This window comes from Eretmochelys imbricata, chromosome 5, assembly GCF_965152235.1.
Source record: "Eretmochelys imbricata isolate rEreImb1 chromosome 5, rEreImb1.hap1, whole genome shotgun sequence".
In the NCBI taxonomy this organism is placed as follows: domain Eukaryota; kingdom Metazoa; phylum Chordata; order Testudines; family Cheloniidae; genus Eretmochelys; species Eretmochelys imbricata.
In genome coordinates, this window is record NC_135576.1 from 60322265 (window position 1) to 60347622 (window position 25358).

General features: G+C 38.0%; 1 protein-coding gene across 1 annotated transcript in view; it reads right to left on the reverse strand.

Annotated features, from left to right (window-relative positions):
- The window catches only part of KIAA0825 (KIAA0825 ortholog), a 348612-nt gene that overhangs the window by 209114 nt on the left and 114140 nt on the right, over window positions 1-25358 (reverse strand). The window contains exons 11-15 of the mRNA XM_077817196.1: window positions 20739-20852; window positions 11945-12084; window positions 8168-8356; window positions 4962-5195; window positions 2930-3338 (exon numbers count right to left, since the gene is read on the reverse strand). Coding sequence (XP_077673322.1) covers window positions 2930-3338; window positions 4962-5195; window positions 8168-8356; window positions 11945-12084; window positions 20739-20852 — 1086 coding nt within the window. The remainder of the gene's footprint in view (window positions 1-2929; window positions 3339-4961; window positions 5196-8167; window positions 8357-11944; window positions 12085-20738; window positions 20853-25358) is intronic.

Below are 25358 nucleotides of genomic sequence, written 5' to 3' on the forward strand. Positions count from 1 at the left end.
CCGCACCCCTCCCCTGCCCGCAGCCAGCCCCTGCCATACCCCCTGCCCTGCCCGCAGCCAGCCCCTGTCTCCAGCGAGCCCTGCACCCCCAGCCCTGCCTGCAGCCAGCCCCTACCTCCAGTCAGCTCCTGCCCTGTCTCCAGCCAGCCCCACACCCCCTTGCCGCAAGCCAACCCCGCACCCTCTTGTCTCCAGCCAGCTCCGCACCCCCTGCCCTGCCCACAGCCAGCCCCGCATCCCCTTGCCTCCAGCCAACCCCACACCCTCCTGTCTCCCGCCAGCTCTGCATCCCCTGCCCGCCCGCAGCCAGCCCTGCACCCTCTGCCTTCAGCTAGCCCTGCCTCACGTCCCTGTCTGCAGCTGGCCCCACGTCCACTGGTACCCTGCAGTTCCCAGGGCAGTAACCCTGCACACCTGCTTCAATGAGGGGGGCAGGGAGCAGCTGGGACCCACACATGTGCACACCCTAGGGTGACCAGACAGCAAGTGTGAAAAATCAGGACAGGGAGTGGGGGGGGTAATAGGAGCCTATATAAGAAAAAGACCCCAAAATCAGGACTGTCCCTATAAAATCGGTACATCTGGTCACCCTCACACACCCCCAGGGAGTGGCGGGGACCCACACATGTGAAACGGAGCTCATTTCTAGTTCAGGTCCATCTTTTTTAAAAAATAACTTTAGGCATGGTTAACATACATCCGTATTTTCCCAGACAGGTCAGGCTTTTTGGTTCTTAAATCGCCGTCCGGGAGGAATTTTTAAATTTTAAATTTTTAAATTTTAAAAAGTTCTGATTTAAAGATGTGCCCCAGTATGTATTTTTTGTACCAACAGTGTTATCATACGTCCTTATTTTCCCGGGAGGAATTTTTAAAATTTAAAAATTCCTCCCGGGAAAATAAGGACGTATGATAACACTGTTGGTACAAAAAATACATACTGGGGCACATCTTTAAATCAGAACTTTTTATTGGGAACCGGTTGTTAAGATTTTGGCAACTCATCACTGTATGTACATATATACATACATACATCATCTGAATCATAGGATGGGCTCCACAGTGTTTTACTGTAGATTTTTATAGGTAACTTATCTCAAAAGAATCAGTTTGAGATCAGAATCCTTCTTGAAAGATCTTTTTTTAGTTTAGAAAACTAAACAATTCTACATGAACCATTTCCTTACCTCTGCTAATACTCTGAATTTCCTACTTCACTGGATCTATTTTATAAATTGTTTTAATAAATAACCTTTGGTTCTGCACTGAATCTCTCAGCTACTTAAGTCACTAGAGCAATGCTGACTTTCCCTTTCAGGCAGAGTAGCCTGGCACAAATTTAGACGCTGCTCCTGCAATGAGCTTCATGTTGGCAGATCCCATGCTTCAGTGGGGAGTTCCACTCTGTACAGAGACCCTCCCATGCAGAGCTCACCACATGACTGGAGACTTAGAGAGTAAATAATGGCATTATTCAATTCCTTACACTCAAAATGAGTAAAAATATTCTTTTGACTAGTTGTTCAGCATCTTAATGAAAGAGAGAGTCATTGCCCAAAGTCAGATACCTGGTGTGACGGCTATTAAATATTTTTTAAAATATTAGGAAAATTAGTACAATACTCTACCTATTTGACTTTATTATTAATTTTTCAAATTAAGCAGACATAAACAAAAAGTTAAACGGCACTTCTGAGAGTTATTAGGAGCTATCACTTAGACACTACTCTTAAATTGGATTTCCTTTGGTTTAAAAAGGAGTCTATAATCTGAGTAAATTATAAATTGAATTATGACACTATTCTGGTCGATATCAGTCTACAAATTTAAAAACATATTTTACCTTATGACTACTCACATGGATGGCATCTGCCTTTAATCTTTTAATCATTGGATTAAAGCCTGTAAATTAGTATTAAATGCAAATATAAAGATTATGAAGGTCAATGTCAATGAGCATTTGTGTGATACTATTACTGCTTATTGCTATTCTTGCCAACTGATTGCCCCTAGAAGAAAAATGCCCCAGTGTGCTGCACAAAAGCTTTTCATTTAGATTGCTGACACAAATGTGAATTTCTATATTGTTTATATGGATTATTACTGGCAGGAAATTAATGACACTGACCTTGTAGAATATGTATGAAATGACAAACCATTTTACTTTCAGTAGTCAACAAATTTATTTTGTGTAACTCCTATAAATTAATATCAGAAAGCTGATAGGTAATATTTTTAAATAGTAATACATGTCATGAAAATTAGATAATTTTCTTCCATAAAACTAATTTTTGATAAGAGAAAGCCATAAACATATTTAGATCCATTCAACCCCTCCAGAAACCTTAGCAAGGTTTCAAAACATTTGGACCTTGATGTCAAATCTGCAAGAAGGTTGGTATTTGCCTCATAAAGAAACAGTTGGGTGGCTTCCCTGTCCTGTTTTGATATGCCCGACTTGCCCTAAAGGTTTGTTGCTACAAAGTGAAATATGCTTATTTTTTTAATCACAGAAAAAATATAGAAAGCTGTTTAAAGACATTAAGTCCTCTTTAATTTAATCATCATAGCAAAATCCATTTACAAACATACTATACTGCCCTGCAGTTAGTGTACCTGTTCACATAAAGAAAGATTAGAAACTAAATTGTCCTTGTTTTATGATCACTGTGATAATCAGAAATCTCTTTGTGAGTAGACTGTTCCAATGAAACAACTGTGGTTTACATTTTTACTATGCAATTGATTTTCACAAATCCTTTACTATCAAATTTTCACCCTATTAAGAACTACTCTAAATTAGAGAATATAAAATCAGTGTTCACCTGCATTTTGTTCACCTGTACATATTTATTTGATGCTATTATGAACTTTTGCAAATAGCCCAGTGAAAGAAAAATATCATCTGAAAATATTAAATTCTTCTTACCAGTCAGTGCTCAATTTTCTTGCTTTCAGCAACTGGCTTTCAATCCAGTTTGGTCTTTGTTGTTCTATACTCTGTATAACCTTCTGTGCTACTTGTTTAGGACTACTTTTCTGTTTTCCCACAATACTTTCCAAACACACACGAACTAAACTGAGTTTCTCTTTGCTCCATCTGTCAAGCGTTGCACCTGTTAAAAGTTCTGCGGTGTTTCCATCCTCAAAAATCCGACATATAATTACAATCAAGTTCCAGACAAGCAGACCAGCTTTCTTTGATTCAACAAAGTTTTTTGACATTTTCCTCTCAGACAGAAAAAAGAAGTATTTAATTGGGGGAGGCAAACATGCAATCACTGTAGGTAACTTGCTGATTACAATAGATACAGCCTGAGCTGCAAGCCTTGTGAAGCCTTAAAAAAAAGAAAAAAAGAAAGAAAAGAAGGTATGATTAACATTAATATTCTGGTTCGATCACAGTACAGTTATGAGTGTTGTATGATGATGTCTAATTTTTGTAGTGAAAATGGCTGAAAAGATTAAGTGCTCAAAAGTATAGCTAGACCTCGACTGTGCTTTACTGTATATTAATCTCCAAAAATCTATTGAAATGAGATCCTGTAACGACCTGAAAATAGAAAACCAAGATAATTTAGAATTAAGATTGCTATTCCATATGTATCTAGTCCTGTTTTGCCCAGCTATTACAGCACATTTAATAGAGATAAAGATCACTCATTATTCTGAGTGATTTGGAATAAGATGAGACAATGGCTTGACTTTAAAATTGCTTTATGTTGTTGTTTTTTATGATTAATGTGCAGTGTAGAGTAATGTGCTAAATCTCTCAGAGTCTTGAAGTGTATTTGTAATGTTTACTTTCTTTTTCTCCCTTTCCCTTTTTAGGCCCATAAATGTCCTCACATCAGTCACGATTATTGGCTTCTGCAATATACGCAGGATGTATGCTGGTACAGCACCTACTATTGAATCGTTCTGGAAATTGGAAGGTAACTACCGAAGAGACACAGGTTGAAAAAAGGAAGAGAAGGGCACAATTAAAAAGAAAAAGGGGACCAAGTATACAGCATGAAAGAAATAAAAAGTGGGAAGGAAAAAGGATATGAAGAAGAATGGGGTAGATGCTCTAGCAGTGCAAAGGGGCCTTACAAAGTAGACTTAAAAATAACTTACTCCCATCTTATGGCCTCTTTTCATTGCCAGAATATTGTGAAGGGATGTCAGTGTAACTGAGAATCAGGTCATGATTTTGGTGCCAATTATTATTATTTTTTTTTTTTATCCTTGCAAAAATTAAAATTATGGTTGTTTAGCCACGGGTGATCAACAAAAATACTTGAAATAATCTTTACTCCCGATCCATTTTTAAAATGTTTTCTATTATCTATGTTTACCATATTACTTTACTTATTTTAATAATGGTTTAGAGAAAAAATATCTGCAGTTGCACATTGTATACTAATTTCAATGCTATAGAAATATAAATCGTTGTGTTATAAATCACCGATAAATGAGGTTGTAATGTTTCAACCCCAATAACATATCTTAATTAAAACTGTGATGACTATCAGATATTTACAACCAACAAAATCTAACAGGTTCACAGTAGTTTACACTGGTTGGGAAACAAAATGAACTAAAATGATTTCCTGGTTTTGATCACCATAGATCATCCTAGGATATCTTGAAGCCTATTCTACTATTCTCTAGTGCTGTGAGATTTGTGAAAAGACTTAAAATAACTATATAGACTTTAAAAACACCACAGATGTGTGCAAGGATGTAAATCCCAAGTTATTGCAGTTCTAACTTAATGAAGAAGAAACGTACTGACATAACAATTTCACTAGTACTTTTTTGAAAAAAATCAGGAAATTTGCTTGCAAATTACAATAATGTTTGTTGTCAAATCATATCACATATCAATTCTAATTCTTCAACTTTGATATGTTCTCATTAAATGGGAACAAGCTCTTATGACAGGTTTATATAAGAACACTTTAAGTGTCACCTACATTTTCCAGCATCTTTTCTCTTCATTTCTCTAGGTGTATAATTCCATTCCTTTGGAACTGTCTTCAGCAAACTTTCAGGAACTATTTGCTTGTGTTGATAGGTTCCATAGTTCTCTGTTGCCTCCCATGAATGCATCAAAGAAATTATTTGCTTCACTATACCCTTGACTGAATTAATCAAAGTCAGCTTCAAACATCTGATAACCTCTGGCTCTGTGTCACCACAACTAGAAGCTTCAGACAAAAAAAAAGCATTAAACAGTCAATATGCAAACAGCCATTTGTGCACATTTGATTACTATTAGAATTTCAAAATGAGGTATTATAAAACCCTTGTGAAAAGAAGAGCAACAAAATTATGATTCAGAACAACTTCATAGTTACAATCCTCTAACAAATTAAAGAAATATTACAAAATTAAAATAATATGGCTTGTATGATTTAATACTATAGGACCATGTATTTTATAGTTTAATTTCTTTTTTCTTTTGTTTTTCCCTTTAATTTGAAGCTAAAAATTACATGTTTCCAATTGATACTGTCCTTTTCCATGCTGCATATGTTTTTAGTTTGTTTGTTTTAATGGAGCCAGCTGATATGACCATTTTTGTTTACTTCTTTACCTCCTTAGCTGGATCATCAATTACATTAGCACAGAACTGAGAATAGTATTTGATAGTTAACCAGACTGTTTGGTACTGCTTAATTAGAAAGCAAGCAGAAGGAAAAATGAAGAGACATTCCAGTGACAAAATGATGGAATTAAAAAAAACCCTATCATCTAGCACAGAGTGCCATCATATTACTATAGGTAACATTCCACAAGTTGGTTATCTACAATACAGTTTATATTGTGAGTAGCAGGTATTAAGATGATATAGGAGCATTCTTTCCCTTATTCTTAATATCTTAGAGAATTTACCATTCTCTCCAGAAAAGGGGCGCTGCAGCCCCCAAGTCATGCAGCATGTTGTTCCTCCAGGAAGTTCTACCAGATGCTGGAGTGGCAATTTTGAAGGGTATGTGTGGAAGCAGATTGCCACAAAACCTCAAAATATGGGGGTTTGACCAGTGATGAGCTGCCAGAAGCTCAAGAACCAGTTCCTTCACTTGCTCCGGGTCTTTGGTGGCACTTCAGCGGCACGTCCTTCAGTTCCTCTGGGTCTTCGGTGGCACTGAAGGACCCACCGCCGAAATGCCACTGAAGACCCACCGAAGTGCCACCGGGTCAGTAAAAATTCACATGGGATCCTCCCCAGCCAAGAGCTCAGGCGGGATGGACAGGATGGTCCCGCGGCCACATACTGTCCGTCCCGCCTGAGCTTCCCCACCCCTTTAACAACCGGTTCTAAACCAGCTTCAAAATTTAACAACCGGTTCACGCGAATTGGCTCCAGCTTTGACTGAGTAGAGGCCACCACTACTTTACTACTATGCCAAACTAAAATGAAAAGTGATTTGTGGATGGGTGATGAAGAAAGTAGAATGAGGAAAAGAAAGGTGAGAATGAGGCAGATTGAAGGACCACACTCCAATCGACAAATGAACTGGGCTGCAGGACAGCTAACAGTAGACCCCAAAAAGTAACTCAGCAGAATTGTCCCTCAGAAAATTTGAGAATTTTCAATTAAACCTGAATGGAGAAAGGAGAGAGAAAGCAGTAGGGAAGATGTCACCATTGTAGTTTCAGGCCGGGGAGAGAACTGGGGGTGCTGTAGCAGGAAAACTGAGCCACAGTGATTGGAAATGTAGCTCAACATTCTTGGAAGCAGTTGCTGCAGACGCCGTGGTGAGACAAGTGGGAGGGAATGCAAGGTGGGGATGCTGGAGCAGTAATTTTATGAAGTGTAGGAGCTATAGAGTTGTCTATTAAAATATATGGGAGCTGAACGTTGGTTCCTTTGGTCATTTAGTTGTCATATCTTAGGTCAGGGAAATTTGAATAGGGTCTTCTTAAGGCAGCATATTCTGTCTGATTGATAAAGGATGGTGTGACTGACAGCCTGGAGGTCTTCCTTCTCTGTTATCTATCCTCTCCTCTTATTTCCCTCCTCCCTTTTCTTCTTTTCTTTTGTGCTATATCACCTCTCTCCTCTGTCATTTTTCTATTTTACTCCCTTTTCCACTGTTTTTTGGGGGAATGGAGGTTTCCACACAACCTAACTCTCTTCACCTGTTCTGGGGTCAGCTAGAGGCCTTTATCCAAACTTATTTCACCTGTCCAGGGGGACACATGTCTGCCTCCATCCCCCTCTCAGTCTCATCCCCTCCCCCAGGACTCTTCTGTAAGTTTCTATAGATCCCCACCTCTCATCCCTCTTTGAAACCCAACAGCCTCTGTGCCTTTCTTCTTCTCCCCTCTTTCTGTGCCTCAGGCCACCAGGTCTCCCCTGCAGTTCACTCACTCTTGGGGAGCACCTCCATCCCCTTGATGGTCACTACCCTCTTTGTTCTCTCTCTTGCTTTCACTCAGACCCCCTCCCCCCAACTTTCTTTTCCTCAGGGCCTCACCACTCCCCCTTTTTGGGTACCAGAGAGCTATCTACTCTCATCCCTTTCTTCCCTTTGGGTCCTACACCCTAACACTTTAAAAATCAGCAGTAGCCTCCAACTCCTATCCCAGATAGGGCATCTCTCCCTGTCCACTCACAACTGGGAGCCCCTCTCCCTTTGCATCACCAAGTAGCAGGGCTTCTAATCCACCCCAAAGCAGCATCCCCACTGCACCTCATGTGGCAATCCCCCCATTTCTTTACTCCCCTTTATCCCTCTTCAAAAGTTAGGGGTGAAGGTGTGGTGCTGGTGCCTTTGTTAGATAGGCAGGAACAGAGAAACTAAGCAGTCAGCAGTTATAGGAGGTGTTTGCTGCTTGCTGCCTGGGCCCTCTGAGATTTAGAACAGCCCTCACCCACACGGTCAGAGGCAGACACTTTTGAAAATTGGGCTCCCACTGTAGCACATTTTTCTACAACCACGAATACTGTATCCATGCCGTTTTCCACTGTTTCTATAATCCCTTGATGAGGTATCTGTCTGCAAACATTCATAATATGATTCTTCAAAACACTTCAATTCTAATTATTTTAAGTAACCTTCCATAATTTGGACCAACTTATTAAAACAAAAACTAGTATCAGTATATATCTGAAAATGAACAAGATTAAACATGGGCTTTAAAATCTTTGTATCACTAATTGTTTTCATACCTGATATATTGTAAAAGCAATCCCATAGTTGCTCTTTTTTCATGTAGCTCTCAAGAGCACTACTAAGTGATTTGGGTGATAAAGTGCAATAGGATAGTACTGTAAAGATTGCTTCAGTCAAAGTAGGCTCTTTGTTATTTATCTGTTTTATGCAGGAACTTTGTTCATCACATTTTGATACTTCAATTTCTTGAAAATGAATAAAATAATGGTTAGTAGAATTCCAATTAATTCTAGTTATGGAAATAAAAAGTGTCAAAGCAAACTGAAAACTGTATTTGAACTACATTTCAAAACACAATACCACTGAAATCTTTCACATAATAACATTGATTCATTATGCCTGCTTAAGTTATATCCAGTCATTAAAAAAATATCAGAAGTACTTTAAAAAAATACAGTATATGCCTACTTTAATTCAAAATACATTCAAAACATAATTAGAATTTTATTATTCACTATGCATAAACTAAAACAGCAGTGATCAATACAGTGCTATTTCTGTAATAGTTAGGATTACCATCAATAAACTTTACTCATCACTTGGGTAATTTCATTATTAATAAAATGAAATAATATAAATCAATTGGTTAATATGCAAATCAAATGACATGACAGTTGCAAGACCTCTCCCAAACACAAAAAAGTTTTGTTTTGTTTTTTAATTTTTTGTGATAATGAAAAATAATAATTCTTCAAAACAAAGTCTCAGTCCTGGTAAGACACCCAGGCCAATATTTTCAAAAGTGACTAGTGATTCTGACACCTTGAAAGGGTTTGTTTGTTTTATAGGCGTAGTGCTCAGCATTGTCTGAAAACGGGAATCTCTTCATTAACTCAAGCTGGGCACCAAAAATCTCTATCCACTTGTAAAAATCTTGGTTTCAGAATTCGGGGTTTATTTTGATCAGACACACACAAGTGAATGTTGTACTGTCTCCTCACTCTCCAGAATAGTCAGTATATTAATCTGTCTGTGCAAAAAGGACAGCACTGTAGCTGGGCCTTAAACTAGTATCCTTATAGTCTACAAGTAGCAACTCTATCAATTGATCTAAAAGGCGCACACAGATTCCTTGTCCAGTAGGAATTTTGCCAAGTTTAGCTCCATATACATCTTATCTGTATCACTGTGATTCACGTAAGTGAATGTGGATTATTTTTTCTACAAAATGGAGGAAGCTAAAGTCTCAAAGGAGGAGTTGGGAAATCCTGCCTTACTCCTCAATCCAGTTGCGGTGTAGAGTATCTGAATTCTCCTATGAAATATGAGACATTTCTGAAATTCAGTTCCCTCTCACTTTGCTCCAATTACTTTTCTTTGAATATTAACTGCTCAGTCACCTAAAGTGGCTGAAAAATCACAAGATTTAAAAAAATAATAAATGTTGCATCTGTTTATTTGCTTTCTGTGTTTTGAATCCTTAGGGTTCATATTTTGAAGCTTTTTTCCACATCCGTGAGAGTTAGAAACTTACTTTTTAAAAATGAAAACTTAGATTTCTATGTATTCACATGATTCCATCATCAAATATTAAGAGAGACTCATAATAAAATAATGAGAGTTGGCAACAGTGCAGCCACAGCTCCATCCACTCCCCGCCTTCTCCCATTTTGGAGAATTGCTCTTGGGCACTGCTGATATTTTGGATGGTTCTTACATAGGCCACACAAAGACAGGAAAAGCTTCCTAGTCCTTCCATTCATAACTAGGGATTGTTTTGGGGAACTTCTATGGCCTGTATTATAGAGCAGGTCAGACTAGATAATCTCAATAGTTCCTTCTGGCCTGGGATCTATGAATCTATGAGAACTACACAGCCACATAAGGAGAGTGGGGACTACAACCTAGCCCTATGTGTTTGTGCAATGCCTCACAAAATGAGTGCAATGGCACTATGATGATATAAACAATCATCGACACCCACTAAATACATCTGAAACATATAAGTACTTATTTAAATGTAATTTATGCTGACATATTTTTGCTTTTTGAGGATAAGAGAAGGAAAAAGTTGAAAAATTTTGTACTTTTTTTTTCCTTATAAATTCTGCATGACTCATGCTGTGAAGTTAAATTTTAGGTAGTTTGTGGTCAGTTATGTAAATTACTCCAAAATTCAAAATTACATTATGCTTGTCTTTTAACTGCTTAAACATATCACTCTGAATTCAGACATTAATAAATACTACTTCTGATAAAATATGTATTCATGTATTAGTGTAAGACTTTGGGCTGCATGAAGAAAAAACAAAATCTACTGACTTTGCTATGACCAAGAAAATAGCTCTTGATAATTTTAGATTACTTTATACAGAAAGCTAGATCAATCACACTTCCACAAATACGTAACGTTATCAAGACTGTATCAGCTTTCCCAGAGAGTTTTAGGTGTAAAAAGTGCACTGTTTGAAATGGTATTTCAGAAATGTGTTTTGGTGATCCATACAGTATACTATTTTATAACACTTAATGTTTCTTTCCTATAAAATATCAAATTTGTAATGTAAAGAATGTGGTCAGTTTACCAGCACATATTTAATCAAACAGAAATTACTCTAGAAGAAAAAAGACTATTACCAGTTTCAATGTTATGTAAAACAACAGTTTATCAATGTTATTGTAGTTAATATAGCTCTACAGCATATACAAACAACATAATTTCTAACTCTAAGTAGCATATATTCCCCTGAAGCTCAAAGGGCTGGTCAGTCAATAGATTAATAAATTCTGTCACTTCATCCTTGTGATAATTGAAGCAGCTAGTAAAATTCAATAGCGGATAACACCAGGGTAAGAATATTATCCTGATCAAACATTTGTCAGTCTTTGTAAAAGATGACAGGTATTTGAATAGGTAAGTGAATGCAGTTTAGCACTGAATAAGAAGCATGACAGAAGTTGAAGCAATGTTGTGCTTCTGACAAATGTAAGACCACTTTAAAATGACAGAAGTAAATTATGTCAGGTTTAATGGTATGTGGACCTAATATTTTCTGTTTGATAAGTAATGAGAAATTCCTTTGCAAAAGAATGATAAAAACTGATTTTTAACAACAGAATATAGTTCAACATTACGGCAAACATTATGCCAAATCAGTAACTACACCATAAACTATTCATCAATTTGATTCCTTTATTTGAAAACTACTAAAGTGTTAGATGTGATAATAATGTTTATTGTTTTCAAACACAGTAATAGCACAATAAAAGATGAAAGCCTGTGTAGAACCATTCTTCCACTCGCTTTCCTATTTCTCTCATAATTACATATTTCTAACTATTCAAATATGAGGAAGAATACAACTGCAGTTTACAGTAACAAACATATACAATTTATTAAGCAAAATCTCTGAGAAGCTTTTCAATGTTGAAAGCAAGTGATCCTTCAGAGTCCTAACTCAGACTACTTTTTTCAAGGAAAAGCTATTTAAAGCAGTTTTGATATCAAAACTCTGATAAGTTCAAATTCATCCATTTCTTCTTAAAAGCTTCAAAGTTGTGACAGTGGTCTATGTTATCAAAATGCTATCTGCCTTCAAAATATGAATGTTCAGATAGACTGCAACTCTCAGTAAAAAGTGATAAAGGATTCTTCCTACCTCCACACCTCCCCCAGTTCAATATTTGTCTCACTGATAACTGGATAACTACTGATATCCACAACTGGCTGGCATCCTTCCATCAATAGTCAAGCAGTGAAAAATGTAGCAAAACTCAAAATTTTGTGTGTGTTTTCTTGCTGCCATTCTTACAAACAAAGCACAAATACTTACTTGAACTTTCCAATAAAATTTTCACTAAGAGACAATCCTGATGTAGCAGTGTTTCCAAAAGCAAGTTCCAATTACAATACGGTTGGGATAAGAGCAGTTTCAGTTGACCCTGGGCTGCCATTTCTCCGGTTGATGGAATCCTTTCAAAATGTAAGATAAAGACAGAATAATGTAGTTAATTTATCTATGAAATTAATAGCCTTAAAGTGCAGATGTAATGCTAACTCCTTTAAATGTCAATTCCTCCCAGATTACTCAGAAAATGCTTTCATGCTTGCTTACTTTAAGGCTGCTCAGGGAAGGAATTACATTTAATCTCAACTAGCTAAAAGCAAATTAACATTTGGTAGTCTGCCAAATTTATAACTGATACAAAGTAACCTCACTTGTCTCTTTCTTGGAACCATGTATGTTCTTGTTCCATGAGGCAAAAATGAATTTTCTTGTGCTTGAATAAATTTGAGGTTATTATATTTTAGTACAGTGTTACATTAATTGTTTAGCAGGAGGCTATAAAATTTATGAAATCAAGTATAAGAAGTGGATAAATAACAAAACCAATGAAAATGCTAAAAGATGTATGTAACAGGGTGCCACAGAAGCTCTGCTTTCAGTGTAAAGGATATTTTTCCAAGTCCTGCAAAATCCACATGCAAAATGAGATGGCTCTAATAATTGGTATGCCAGCAAAGGGCCCTGGGTAGAGACAGTGGTTCAAAACTGAGTTAATTCTGGTCACAGATTTCCTGAAATACAATCCTTTAAAATTACCTGTTTTAAAATTTTGTTTTTTTCCCCCACAAAGCTGGGGAAAATACTATGGTCAGGATCCAAACGAATTTACGTCTCAGGATTTAACTTGAGCTCAGCTAATGAACACCACCAACAGTCAGCTTCAAAAATTAAGAAGTTAATTGATTTTGAGTCTGGTTCTACAATGTAATGCACCTGGCTGCTGCAAGCAACCTTTCCCCCTCTCCCTACCCCATCTGACCCCAAAAATGGACCCAGAGCTCCTGGCTCAGTAGGGTTGGGGGAGGGATGACCCTCAAAACCCGGCCACTCCCTCTCCCTGCAGGGCAGCTGCTTGGTTCCCGCTCACTCTCTGGTCCCTCTGACCTCCCTGGGGCTGTGTGTGCTGGTGCGCTCGGGCAGCATGCACTGTCAGGGCGGTGAGTGGGAGCCAGCCCCAAAACTTCCCTCTAGTGAGGAGGAGCCAAAGCCGCCACTGAAGGAGGCTTTGGGGAAGTTTTGGGGGCTGGCTCCCACTTCCTGTCCTGACAGTGCACACAGTCCAGGTGCCCCTGCACACACAGTGCCAGGGAGGACACGGGAGGCTTGGGAGGAAGGACTAGAAAGCAGCGGAGGGGGAGCGGCAGGGCTCCCAGCTCTGCACAGCCAGAGGAGGGGTGATTCCTAACATCTGAGTGACTGGGAGCTGCCTCCCACCTGTCAGCTTTGCTCCCTGCTTCAGGCAAGCTCCGCATAGCAGCAAGGAGGAGCTGGAGCAGGAATGGCGAGACTGCTCAGCCAGGCAGTATTGGTGCTTCCAGCTACTGCACTGGCTGCCGGCAGTGCTGCTCCTCCGCTGCCATGAACTCTGGGATACATCTGAAGGACTTCTGGGACCTGAGTCAAGTGCAGGACAGAAAAGCAGTAGGGCTTGGATCTTCCATCTCTGCATGACCCTAGGACCATAAGTTAGCACAATTGGTGTGTGGACACAAGGGGGGGTTAGGCTTCAGTCCAGGTTCAAACCTGGACTTACATTTTTGTGTAGACATACCCTTAGTCTGACCTCAGTGGTATGCAAGGCTTTAGAACAAATTCTGAAGGAAAGAATAATTAAATCAATAGAGATAAATGGTAAAAGGGATGAAATGCAAAACTGGTTTACCAAAAGTAGATCATACCAGACTAACCTGATTTCCTTTTTTCAGAAAATAACTGATTTTTTAGATAAGGGAAGTGCAATGGATTTAATATACTTGGGCTTCCACAAAGCTTTTGAGATGGTGCCAGCTGGGAAATTATGAATTAAACTAGGAAGATGGGGATCAATACAAGCATTGTAAAGAAGATAAGGAACTGGCTAAAGAGAAAAATGTAACGGGTTGTGCTGAAATGTGAATTATTAGCTCAGAGGGAGATTACTAGTGGAGTTCCTCAAGGATCCATTTTGGAACGAATCTTATTCAATATTTTTATGAATGACTGTAGCACAAAAAGTAGGAGTATGGCAATGAAATTTGTAGATGACAAAAAGTTGGGAGGCATTTTCAATAAAAAGGAGGATCAGAATATTATACAGGAAGACCTGGATGACTTTGAAGACTGGAGTGACGGAAATGGGATGAAATTCAATAGTGCAAAACGCACGGCCATGCACATAGGGTTTAATAATAAGAATTTCCAGCATGAGCTGGAGGCTCTTCAGTTGGAAGCAACAGGGGAGGAGAAAGAGCAGATGTGTGGGTTGATCATAGGATGACTATGAGCCACCAATGTGATCCAGCTGTGAAAAAGGCAAATGTGATTCTAGCATGTATTAGGTGTGGCATTTCCAGTGGAGATAGAGAAATATTAATGCCATTGTACAAGGCACTGGTAAGATCTCATTTGAGGATAAATTCTGGCAACCCATCTTCCTGAAAGATGAATTCAACTGGAGCAGGTGCAGAGAAGAGCTGCTAGGATGATCAGAGGACTGCAGGGCCTATCTGTTGAGAGGAGACTGGAAGAGCTTGGCTTCTCTAGTCAGCAAAAAGATGGCTGAGAGGGGATATGATTGCTCTCTATAAATACATTTGGAGGCTAAATGCCAGGAAGGTTAAAGAACTATTTTAGCTAAAGGACAATGCTGGCACAAGGACAAGTGTGTATAAACTGCCCATGAACAAATTCAGGCTGGAAATCAGAAGAAGGTTTCAAAATATCAGAGTGATGAGGTTCTGGAACAGACTCCCAATAAGTGTGGTGGGGCCAAACAACTTAATTAGTTTTAAGAGAACTGGACATATTTATGAGTGCAATTGGGTGACAGGGTTGCTTGTGATGGTGGGCTGCAGGGTTCAACAGCTCTGGACCACACTTCCCATTTATGTCTTATGTTCCTAAAAGCTCATGTTTCAAGGTTTCCAGCTGGCCATCTGCAGGAGTCAAGAATGGATTCTCTCCCCCTGCTACCCTCCAACATATTCTGGGATTTTTTAAAATCTCCTTCCTCTGAAGCATCAGAGATGATCATGGCTGGAGACGGGGTGGACCAGAGCTCTAAAGTGACACTGAGCATTCTCTCTCTCAATTGCTTGGCTGTCTGATATTGCCCACATGCTCAGGGTCAAATTGATTGCTATATGTGGGGCCAGGAAGGAATAGGTCAGACTGGCAGTGAGTGAGAGTTTTTTCGCCTTCCTCTGCAACATGTGGATGCAGGTCACTTGGTAGGAATATCTGGCGATATCTCACTTAATTATTTCCCTGCTGTTGTGGGGGCCTCAGGCACTGGTGAACCTCGGTCTCTCCTATTCTCTGCCTGCAGCATCCAATAGTCTAGTCTCCTGTGAGCTGTAATACTTACCTAATTTTAGTTGTTGGGTTTGTTGTGAGAGTGCTGGGTGGTGCTGGTGGTTTGTGATATACAGGACGTAGGGTTGCCAATTTTCTAATTGCACACAAAGACCCTTGCCCCGCACCTGCCTTGCCCCTTCTCTGAGACCCAGTTCCTGGCCAATGGGAGCTGTGGAGCAGGCACTTGCGGGGGTGGGGGGCAGTGTGTGGAGCCCCCCCTGGCCACCCCTATTGCCTAGGAGCCAGAGAGACATGCCAGCTGCTTCCCAGGAGCTGTGCAGAGCTGAGTAGTGAGCCTGCCAGCCCTGCACCCACACACTTTTAACAGCCCGGTCAGTGGTGCTGACTGGAACCGCCAGGGTCCATTTTTGACCCGGTGTTCTAGTCAAAAACCAGACACCTGATCACCCTAACAGGAGGTCAGGCTAGATGATCTGATGATCCCTTCTGGCGTTAAACTCTATGACACAAATTAGGCCTAATTTCTGACACACCAATTTGGATTCACTGATTTTTGGTTTCACACAGTCTTGCATACCAAGCATGAGGCAACACAGTCATTGAATTATATCAGTAGGCCTTTTTGTTTGGACTAATTCAGTCTCTCTCACTTTTGCACCTTTTTCTGTTAACATTTATTATTATAGCTTATTGTGACTTCTTATGAACTTTCACTTTCACTACAATTAGGGTAAATTTGTTGGGCCAATTATTACAACCTTCTCCTTTTCTGTCAGAGTTGTTTAGCTCTGACAAAGGTGTTGTCCTTTTGACAATGATCGCTTAATCGACACAAGGATCATTGATATACTTCATTTTAGAAAACCCAGTTCTTCTGTAAATGTGGACCTGTTCATGTGAATGTTCACAAATTGCAATTTAAAAAGGCACAAATATGACTGAATCACACAGCTATTTAGAATCCAAATGAATGATCACAAATGTTCTTTCTTCAGTAATTGACTGGTTCTATCATTAATATTTTATTACATTATGGAGGCTCTTAGTATTGACTCCATAGTTAAGATAGATTTCTAAAATGGGCTTAGAATGAACATAAAATCTTGCTTTTCTCTAAAGTAAATGTCTTGATATACAATTCCACAAAGTGTTAGTTTTTATGTCCTTTGAATGCTCTGTTTAGATTTTATTTTATTTCTCATCATAAGTTTTTAGAAGGAAGTCTTTGAAATTGGGTTCTGGACAAAATTTGTCCTTGGTAGTCTTCCCTTTCATTGTTGACTGACATCTAACAAAGAACAAAAAAATCCCATATTTTCCTACATAAAATGTGCTTTTGAAAAAAACCAATTTTGCATCATTTTTAGCCATTACACTTACTCATTTGAGCCGAAACCATATGCTCCAGTGGTTGATGATTGAGAAAGTTTATTCACTATGCACGTAAACTTTATAAACATAAACGTGACATGCACCAGCCCATTAACTACTTATGCACCAGTGCAAAAACTATGCATGCATAAATTTTGTGTGCTAGTGCACACACAAAACCTTCTCTATCAGATAAAATCTTCTTACCAGGAACTACACTTTTCTGTCTGATTGTATCCTGCAATGTTGAAGGATTTATAAGCAGCTGACCATAAATATTATGTGCCATTTATGGCAGCAGCTCGCACATAACCTAGAAGACTTGCTGATGGAAAAAAAATCTTTGTCAGTTGCTGCACTTCTACCTCCATGGGTCTGCCACTGCCCATCCTTCATTCTCCTGCCTCATCATTCAACTCTACACCTTCATTTGAGCATTAAAACTCCTTAGAAATGAATCCACCAAAACCTCTGTTGTTCAGTCAGGGTTACTACATACATGGTATACCAGTCACAAAGCCACAAAAAGCATGGACATGAAAAGTTCTATTCTATTCTACACCGGCTTTTATACTGTACTCATCACCGTAATATCTTAAGCCACATAACAGTACACTCCCTCTACTCCTTAACCCACAAGCACACATCTTACCGTTACCACAAAAACCTATTTGCCTCAGATCATGTACAGTAAGTCTGCCTCCCATAACCCCCTTTACCAAACTCCCCCACAGCCCAAAACCCCATTATGCCAAACATCTGCCAGGAACAGTATTGTGAGTGGGTAGTTTGGTAAAGGGGTATTGTGAGTGGACAATGTTATGATTGCACTCTCTGCGGTGTATGGTAATTGTGGGGATGGTATGTGGCTGTGGATGGAGAAATATTATTAGGTGGCTTCCCTGTCATTTTCATGCTTTTGTGAGTTTGTGTCAAGTATGTTGTGTATGTAGAAACCCCAACCGCTTGACAATTATGTTCACTGTATATTAATAAATATGTATGTATAGACTTGTAATTTATATATAACTAATATGTATACACACATATTCAAATCTTAATACAATTTACAGCAAACAGAAAACCTTGAATTTTTTTACATCTATTAAAATAAATTTTCAGGATTAATCCTTTCCATTTTTAATAACTATTCTTAAAATACATTATATATTATATATACACAACAGGTCTTTAAGACATGCATACAAGCAACAAAGCAGGAATTATGTTACAAGAAAGGTAAACATTAAAAAAACCAATAATATCAATGACATTTAGCATTCTGGCTTATGGGTAAACTCTACATTTTTATAAATTCAGTAAAATTACAGTGGCCAGCCTCATTTGTGTTTACCTTTATGGCTGGCTTTCATATATTTGTACAGCACCCGTTCCACCACTGCTTTTCATTGCCCCCCAAATATGAGACTGTGAGGTGTTTGGTCAGTTGGTAGATGAATATTAATATTTAAAATTACTTATAATAAATTAAAAGCCATTTTTAGAATATCTGGGTAGAAATAAAGCTTTGTCTGTCATTGACCAGATGGGAAGTTATCATGTTGCAATATATTATATACACCAGTTCTTGGCTCTTTAAGCCTCTTGCAAATTGAAATGTACAGTGGTGTGACTCACTCAGAGGAAAAATAAAATGTTGCAGACATTCCCTACAGCCACTGAGCTAGCACCAATAAATGCACTGAGAAGTTTTTGTATTGGACATATGGAGACGCATATGTTCTCTCATCCTCCTAGCTCATGTAGCTGTGAATATAACACTAGCCTCATAAAAAAAGAGACAAAAGGTAAACTATATATAAATATCAGACATTTAAATTTTCAGTTTTGTAATCATGGAAGAAAAGGGAAGAGTGATGATTTGCCAATAGTAGAGTTATAGGTCCATAAAAAAGCAATTTCTGAACCATCAAACCAAATCACTAAAAGAACATAAATATTCATTAAAACGAGTCACTAAATAGTTAGATAAACAAATGTGTTATTTTTGTTGGAATCTAACATGAAAAATAAATGTGCAAACTTCAAACTTTTTTATTAGACAAACAGAAGTTAACAATGTTTATTTAAAAAAAACAAAAAATGTAAAAAGTCAAAGAAACATTGTATAAATCAATGTGTACATGTATCTAGAATTTTTAAAATATCAAGCTTTCCTCCATCCATGGGTTACTTCTAAAAACAAGAAGATGTTTGAGTACACTACTATCAGATTAACACAATTTCTCACTTTTTCATATCTAACTCCAGTATAGATCTGATTCACCATAAGCAACACAGCATACTATCATACTGAACATCACTTCTGAAATTAATAAACATTTCAGTTGTATGGACTCTGCATTTTCATGGAAGCACCACCAGCTTAGACAGGGCAAAATTATAATAATAATAATAATAATAAGTATTAATATTTGTTTTGAGGTAGCATCTAGGGAATTTTCTGAATAGGTGAAAATGCTGTTGCCAAAGACAAGTACTAAGTGTTTTTGGAGTCTGGTCATATGGATTGTCTCTGGGTGGACACACTGGTCATGTTGCTTGTGGTGGATTTGCCCTCTTCTTATCTCCCTCCTATTTTCCTGTGCTGGCCTACCTCGGAATTCATTTCCTCAGTGTACAGAGTGGCGCATAGACTCCCATCATTTATATTCTTATTATTTTTGTCCCACACAGTGGCAATATGTAAGTCCTTAGTAGTGTCAGAGCAGCTTTAAGCCACTTCCTCAGACTAAAGCTGCCCTAAAGACCATGTGTGAAATCCTGACCCCCTTGCAGTTAGTGGGAGTTTTGCTGCTGACTGAAATGGGGCTTCCTTGCATAGGAAGAATCCTTGGGTAGAGTAAGAGACAATAATAGCTGCTACACTACACTGCCCTTCTCCCTGTAAGCAGTACAAGGTGTGTAAAGGGCATCTTTTTACCCTGGTGATCCATGGCATAAGTTACATTGTGGAAACTGGCCCAGAATCAGGAGATCACAAAAATGGCTCAAAGCTCAGGATCTTGTCTGTGGTCTTCACTGCAGCAGGCCCTTCCATTTTAGCATAAATTATTTTAAGAATGGAGCCAGATTCCTTTGTCTTTTCTTTATTGTTTTTAAATATGAAAATATATGTTCTCAGAATAAATATAAACATCTAAATTATGAAAAATTAAGGGGAAGGTCCCTTAGAAAATGCTGGAAGTCAAAAATAACTTGGGAGGGGGGTATGGGGAAGAAGCAAGGACTGGGAGAGGATCGACAATGGTGTGTGAGTACGTTGGGACCAAAATTAGAAAGGGAATGACAGAACAGCTTGTAACATATGCCTTGTGATACTTGTTATTATATGCAGTGAAACAGAAAGAGAAATTATTCATTTGCTTTTAAACATGTAGCAAGTTCCCTAAAAATCAAATATAACCAAGCAATGGAAAATACTGGCATATTTTTCAATTGGTTATTTAAATATCACACCTACTTTTTTGAGCTAGCTCTTTTAATTTCCTCCTAAATTAAAATGCTATGAAAATTGTACCTGTGCTGAATTACATGATTGTCAACTATTGTATATTTATATTTTTATGAAACATAAACATGAAATACTGAAAATAATTCAGATATCTAACATAACATAAATACACTGCTAAAGAGCTACATAATACACTGCCTTTCTCATGACCTTTTTTATAGATCATGGAAGTTTAAACAGAACACTTTACATCAGATAAAACTTGTAATAAATTCAAAAAAATGCTTATATATTGTTTCAACTGAATTTTAACTACAATATTTATCCAGGAACACTATCAACACAAAATCACAGCAATATCTAACTAGTATTAACTACCTGTTTTTTTTCTTATTTATATCAACTAGAGATACTCACATAAGTAAAGGAGGACAAAATGGTGTTAGGCAAAATAGCCAGTGTAATGGGTGACTGATATTTGATTTGGAGAAATCTGATGGAAGTAGCTCACCAAAACCATTCTGAAATGTCCTGGAAAAATAAATAGTTTTGAGTTAAAAAGACAAAAAATCTCTTTAAGAACAAATATGAAACACGAGAATTAAAAAAGTTTATTTATAACTTATTTGTTTACTCCCATTTGATCAGATGTGAAATTTAAAAAAAAACATGTTATTTCTTAGATATTGGTAAATTTTTTGAAGCTGAGTTTTATACATAACTGGCACTGTAACATAGACAGTTAAACACACTGGTTTCATTATACAGTTATTTTTAAATAGTCTCTTTTCAACATAACATTATGGACTGAAAGTAGGCTAAGTAACCAAACTAAGTTACTTTTTTGTCATTAGTTTCTATTACCCTTCTCTTTATAGATAATCAGTAGGGCATGTTGTCAACATTATGAGTACACGCTGCAGGATCATTACCTTTTGAGGTGATGATGACATATCTCCTACTAGACATGCTACTTTGGATTAAATCAGGCAAATTTGGGGTCAGAATCTTTGGCCATGCTTTACTGGCTCAAAACAGATGGAAAGCTAGCTTAGACAAACAGCTAGGATTTCCAATACAAGGAGAACCTCTGATTGGTGTAAAGCTGGCATAGATGGCTAAGTGTCATCCATTCATGGCCTTCCCAACATAGGGGGACATTCTAGAGAGAAAACAAGGTGTTGCCAGATTGCACTGGGGGTCCCACTAGTGCTGGCACATATTAGAGCAGCCCTATGGCTGCTCTAATACATTCCTTGGGACTATGCCCCTTTGCCTCCCCTCACCCATCTCTCATGAATGACAGGGCACACTTGAGAGGATATAGTTCCTTTTCTTCATCCCATTGCTCATGTGGAATTTTCATTTCAAACTTTCACTTACAAATTTTTAATATTTCTTTTTCACGTACACTCTTGTGCATCTTAAACTGTTTCTCTCTGGTCTTTGCTGTTCTATAAGAAATGGATGGGATTTTCTAAAATGACTTAAGGGCATCAGATGCCTTTGAAAATCCTATTCTATATAATCAGTACTATCTTGCAAAATCAGTCATGATAGGTTCATTTTCTCTCTGATATAAAACCATTAAGCCAGATCCTTGTTGCTAAGTGCCCTTTGCACTGCTCCAGCAGCGAAAAGGCATTTAAAGCCACCTTCAGTAAATAAGGGTGGATTCTTGTGGGACAGATGAATCTTTGGTTGGCATAAAACTAGCTTTACACCACCTGCTCCTGTAACTTGGCACATGGGACAGAAGGGGGTATGCCACAGTCAGGAGGGGCTGAACCCTGGGAGACTAATATAACTGCTACAGCTGGCATAACTCAGAGCAGCCTGGAGTCTGCTTTAAATTACACCAAGGCAGTTTCTCTTTCCTCAGCTGCACCAAGTGTGAGCTTAGTGCTGTTCAGGATCTTGGGAACTGACTTCAATGTAGTTAGGCCAGGGGTGAATTTGGCCCAACGTATCTAAGGAGAAATTACACACCAATTTCCTTCTTCCTTCTACTTTGCTTCAAGTGCTACCAAAATTTCCATAATGTCTTTCTGATTTGAATAATTAATAACTGAAATTATAAATACTGCCACATCATTACTGTGTGTATATTTTTTTAAAAAAGCCTAGGAAATTTAAATAAAAGGAGTGAGGGCAGCCAGCACTTGGTTTCTGTTTAAAATTTTCAAGTTTCTTTCAGAATAAAAATCTGAGCTCTAGTTGGGGCAATGTCTAGAGTAAACAATATAACTATTTTAATAGTCTCATTTAGTTCAGAAATTTTCTTCTACACCATAATAGGAGCTCTCCTGGGATGCTCCAAATTCAGGGGTAATATAATATTCTGTAACTCTCTAAGCTGAATTGTGCTGGTTGTTATTGGTAACATTTACTATTTGTATTGCGTTAGCATGTAGGAAATCCGGTTATGGACCACCACTCCTATTACTTAATTATACATATCTAGACTTGGGCTCCTAATCTAGAAAGAAGGATCAGCCCTTCCCTCTAGGGCAGTGGCTCTCAACCTTTCCAGACTACTGTATCCCTTTCATCTTGAATTTCTTAGGAAGAAGTAGCAATTAGAGCCTAATCTTACTAAAAAAAAAATCAATGGGAGTTTTGCCACTGACTATAACGTGAGCATGATCAAGTAGCTTTGAGTGGAAAGGGTGGCATGTACCTAGGGTACACTACGAAAGAGTAAGGAATCATTACTACAGTAACATTTAAACTTCCTCAGTAACACACATGAAGTCTTCTGAAGGCTAAGCATAAAGATAAGATTGTAAAGTAGTTAAAGGAAAATAAAAATATTTTCACAAGGAAACCGTAGAAGTTTTAAAATGCTGGCAATGTCCAGGACAAATTCTTACTCTCTGTAGCTGTGTATAGAAATAATCCCGCTTCCCCCCCCCATTTAGCCAAGTAGGCTGCTACACCTCTTGAAGAATCTGCAGTAATAGGAAATAGCAATTATTTACTTTGATGAAAACAGGATTCCTTAATAGAAATCATGATTGATAAAGCCTGAGTAGTAATAAGCAGCCACGTTTTCTCTGCTGATAGTATATGAACTGTTGGAGAGATTTTTGGAATACAACAGTTTGTTAAATACAGTCCTTCAGAGCTCTCTTAATGTCAAGCAGGTGGTAGAGACTTTTGGATTCTGAGTTATGAGGTTTGGGACAGCAAACTTCCAGGCAGATGTCAAAATTGATGTGGAAACCTGTAATCGCTTTAAGGAAGCACATTGTCTAAATGTAACATCATCTTTAAATATTATAAAGAATGAAGTGCCTGCTAATAATGCAATAATCCTTTGGTGCCAGCAGTTCTCAGTGTCCACTGCTGGCAATGTAATTCTTGCCAGAAAGAAAACGTAACTCTGTGCCAGACAGTTTAATTCAACTGCTCTTCTGACAGAAGTTTAGTAATAGCTAGTAGAAAAGTTGTTTTGACTATACGATATATTAAGGCAGCTGCCTATAGTCTCAAAACGGTGGATAGCATCTGTGAGAGTATTTAATACCACAGCAAGATCCCAAGTTACGGTAGTTTTATTCTCCCTTAGAGTATGACAAGGTGAGAATTGATCTTGCAAGCCTCAATGCAGGTGTGAAATGATGAAATGCCTACAAGATACTAATGGTGTTTCCCTGTAGATTTTGAAGAACCTGATAATCTAAACAATTTAGAATTATGGATAATATGCAGCTGCATGAGTAGTAACTTGTTTTTCTTAAAAAATAGAGAGGTACTTCCAACTGTTAAAAGAAAATAAAAAGGAAAAGAAAAAAGTTGGAATCTCTAAATACTCCTCTCAGCAGTCATGCTATCATCCTGAATTTTTAATCTGTAATAGCATCTCCTGATGTCTAATACATAATCATCTGAAGGAGGGCAATTAGATCTTTTTCATCATTTTCAGCAACAGAGGGAACTGGTAACTTCTTGTCAGCATGAGACAACTGAAAACCACTCTGCTCTGCTTTGAGCTACCCTAAGTATAGAGGGCAGTCTCTATTTTGAGGGATTAAGTGGGACTTTAATTGTGTATAGACCTTGTGCTGGCCTTCTGAATAGGAGAGAATTTTACTCTGTAAGCATAGGAGGGAATTAAGGGTACAATTAAATCCAGGTATTCACTGCCTTATCAAGATATACGTGCTGCCAAGTTTCGCTAAAAGCAAATTCTTGTCATGTGTGAAAAACGTGAAGGGAATTCTACATATCTCAGGGTTTCAAAACATCATGAGAATGTTTAGCTGAATATACCATTTCCCTGATGTGGTTTATTGATTTAAGTGCACATCTCAGCTCTCCCAGGAAATACAAATGGTTATTACTATCACTTTGGTATGGGATGTTAGATACATCATTTTGTCAAACTGTTCATGTTAAATTGCTGTGATGGGACTTGGTCACTTTGTAACATGGTGGACACACTGCAATCAAGTTTAGAGGCAGGCAGGTTGCATTGTATTTGGGTTTGTTTACATTTTAAGAGGATAATCCATGAAGAATTATCCCATGTGTCTGGAAGCGGTTTTAGTGTTGCAATTGTTGGAGGTTCAGAAGAAAGAGAAGAAAAATGTTCCTCCCTCTGATGCTAGATTGACTGAATTGTTGTTTAACCAGATCATTTTGAACTGCAACTAATGAACTGGAAAAGAGGTTGATAGAGTTCTTTTAAATGAAATTCCTACTCTATTAGGGAAATATAATTTATAAATTTTGCATTTTATGGTAATCTGTAGAATGATAAAGATAGAGGTAATCTGTAGAATGGTAAAGTTCTTTAAATTATGTCGAGGATACAAACTGTCTTTGGGTTCAATCCTGTAAATTGTCAAGAGCCTCCTAAGACGTGCTGAATATCCGAAACAACTTTTGAAGACTGAAAGGTTTACCCATAAAGGACAAAATTCTGTGGTGCATGGTTTGAGACCCATAACTCCCTATCTGGATTATTTTCGATTAATTTGATTGTCTACCATTTGACAGATTTTGTACTTTTTAAAAACAATTGCCAATATG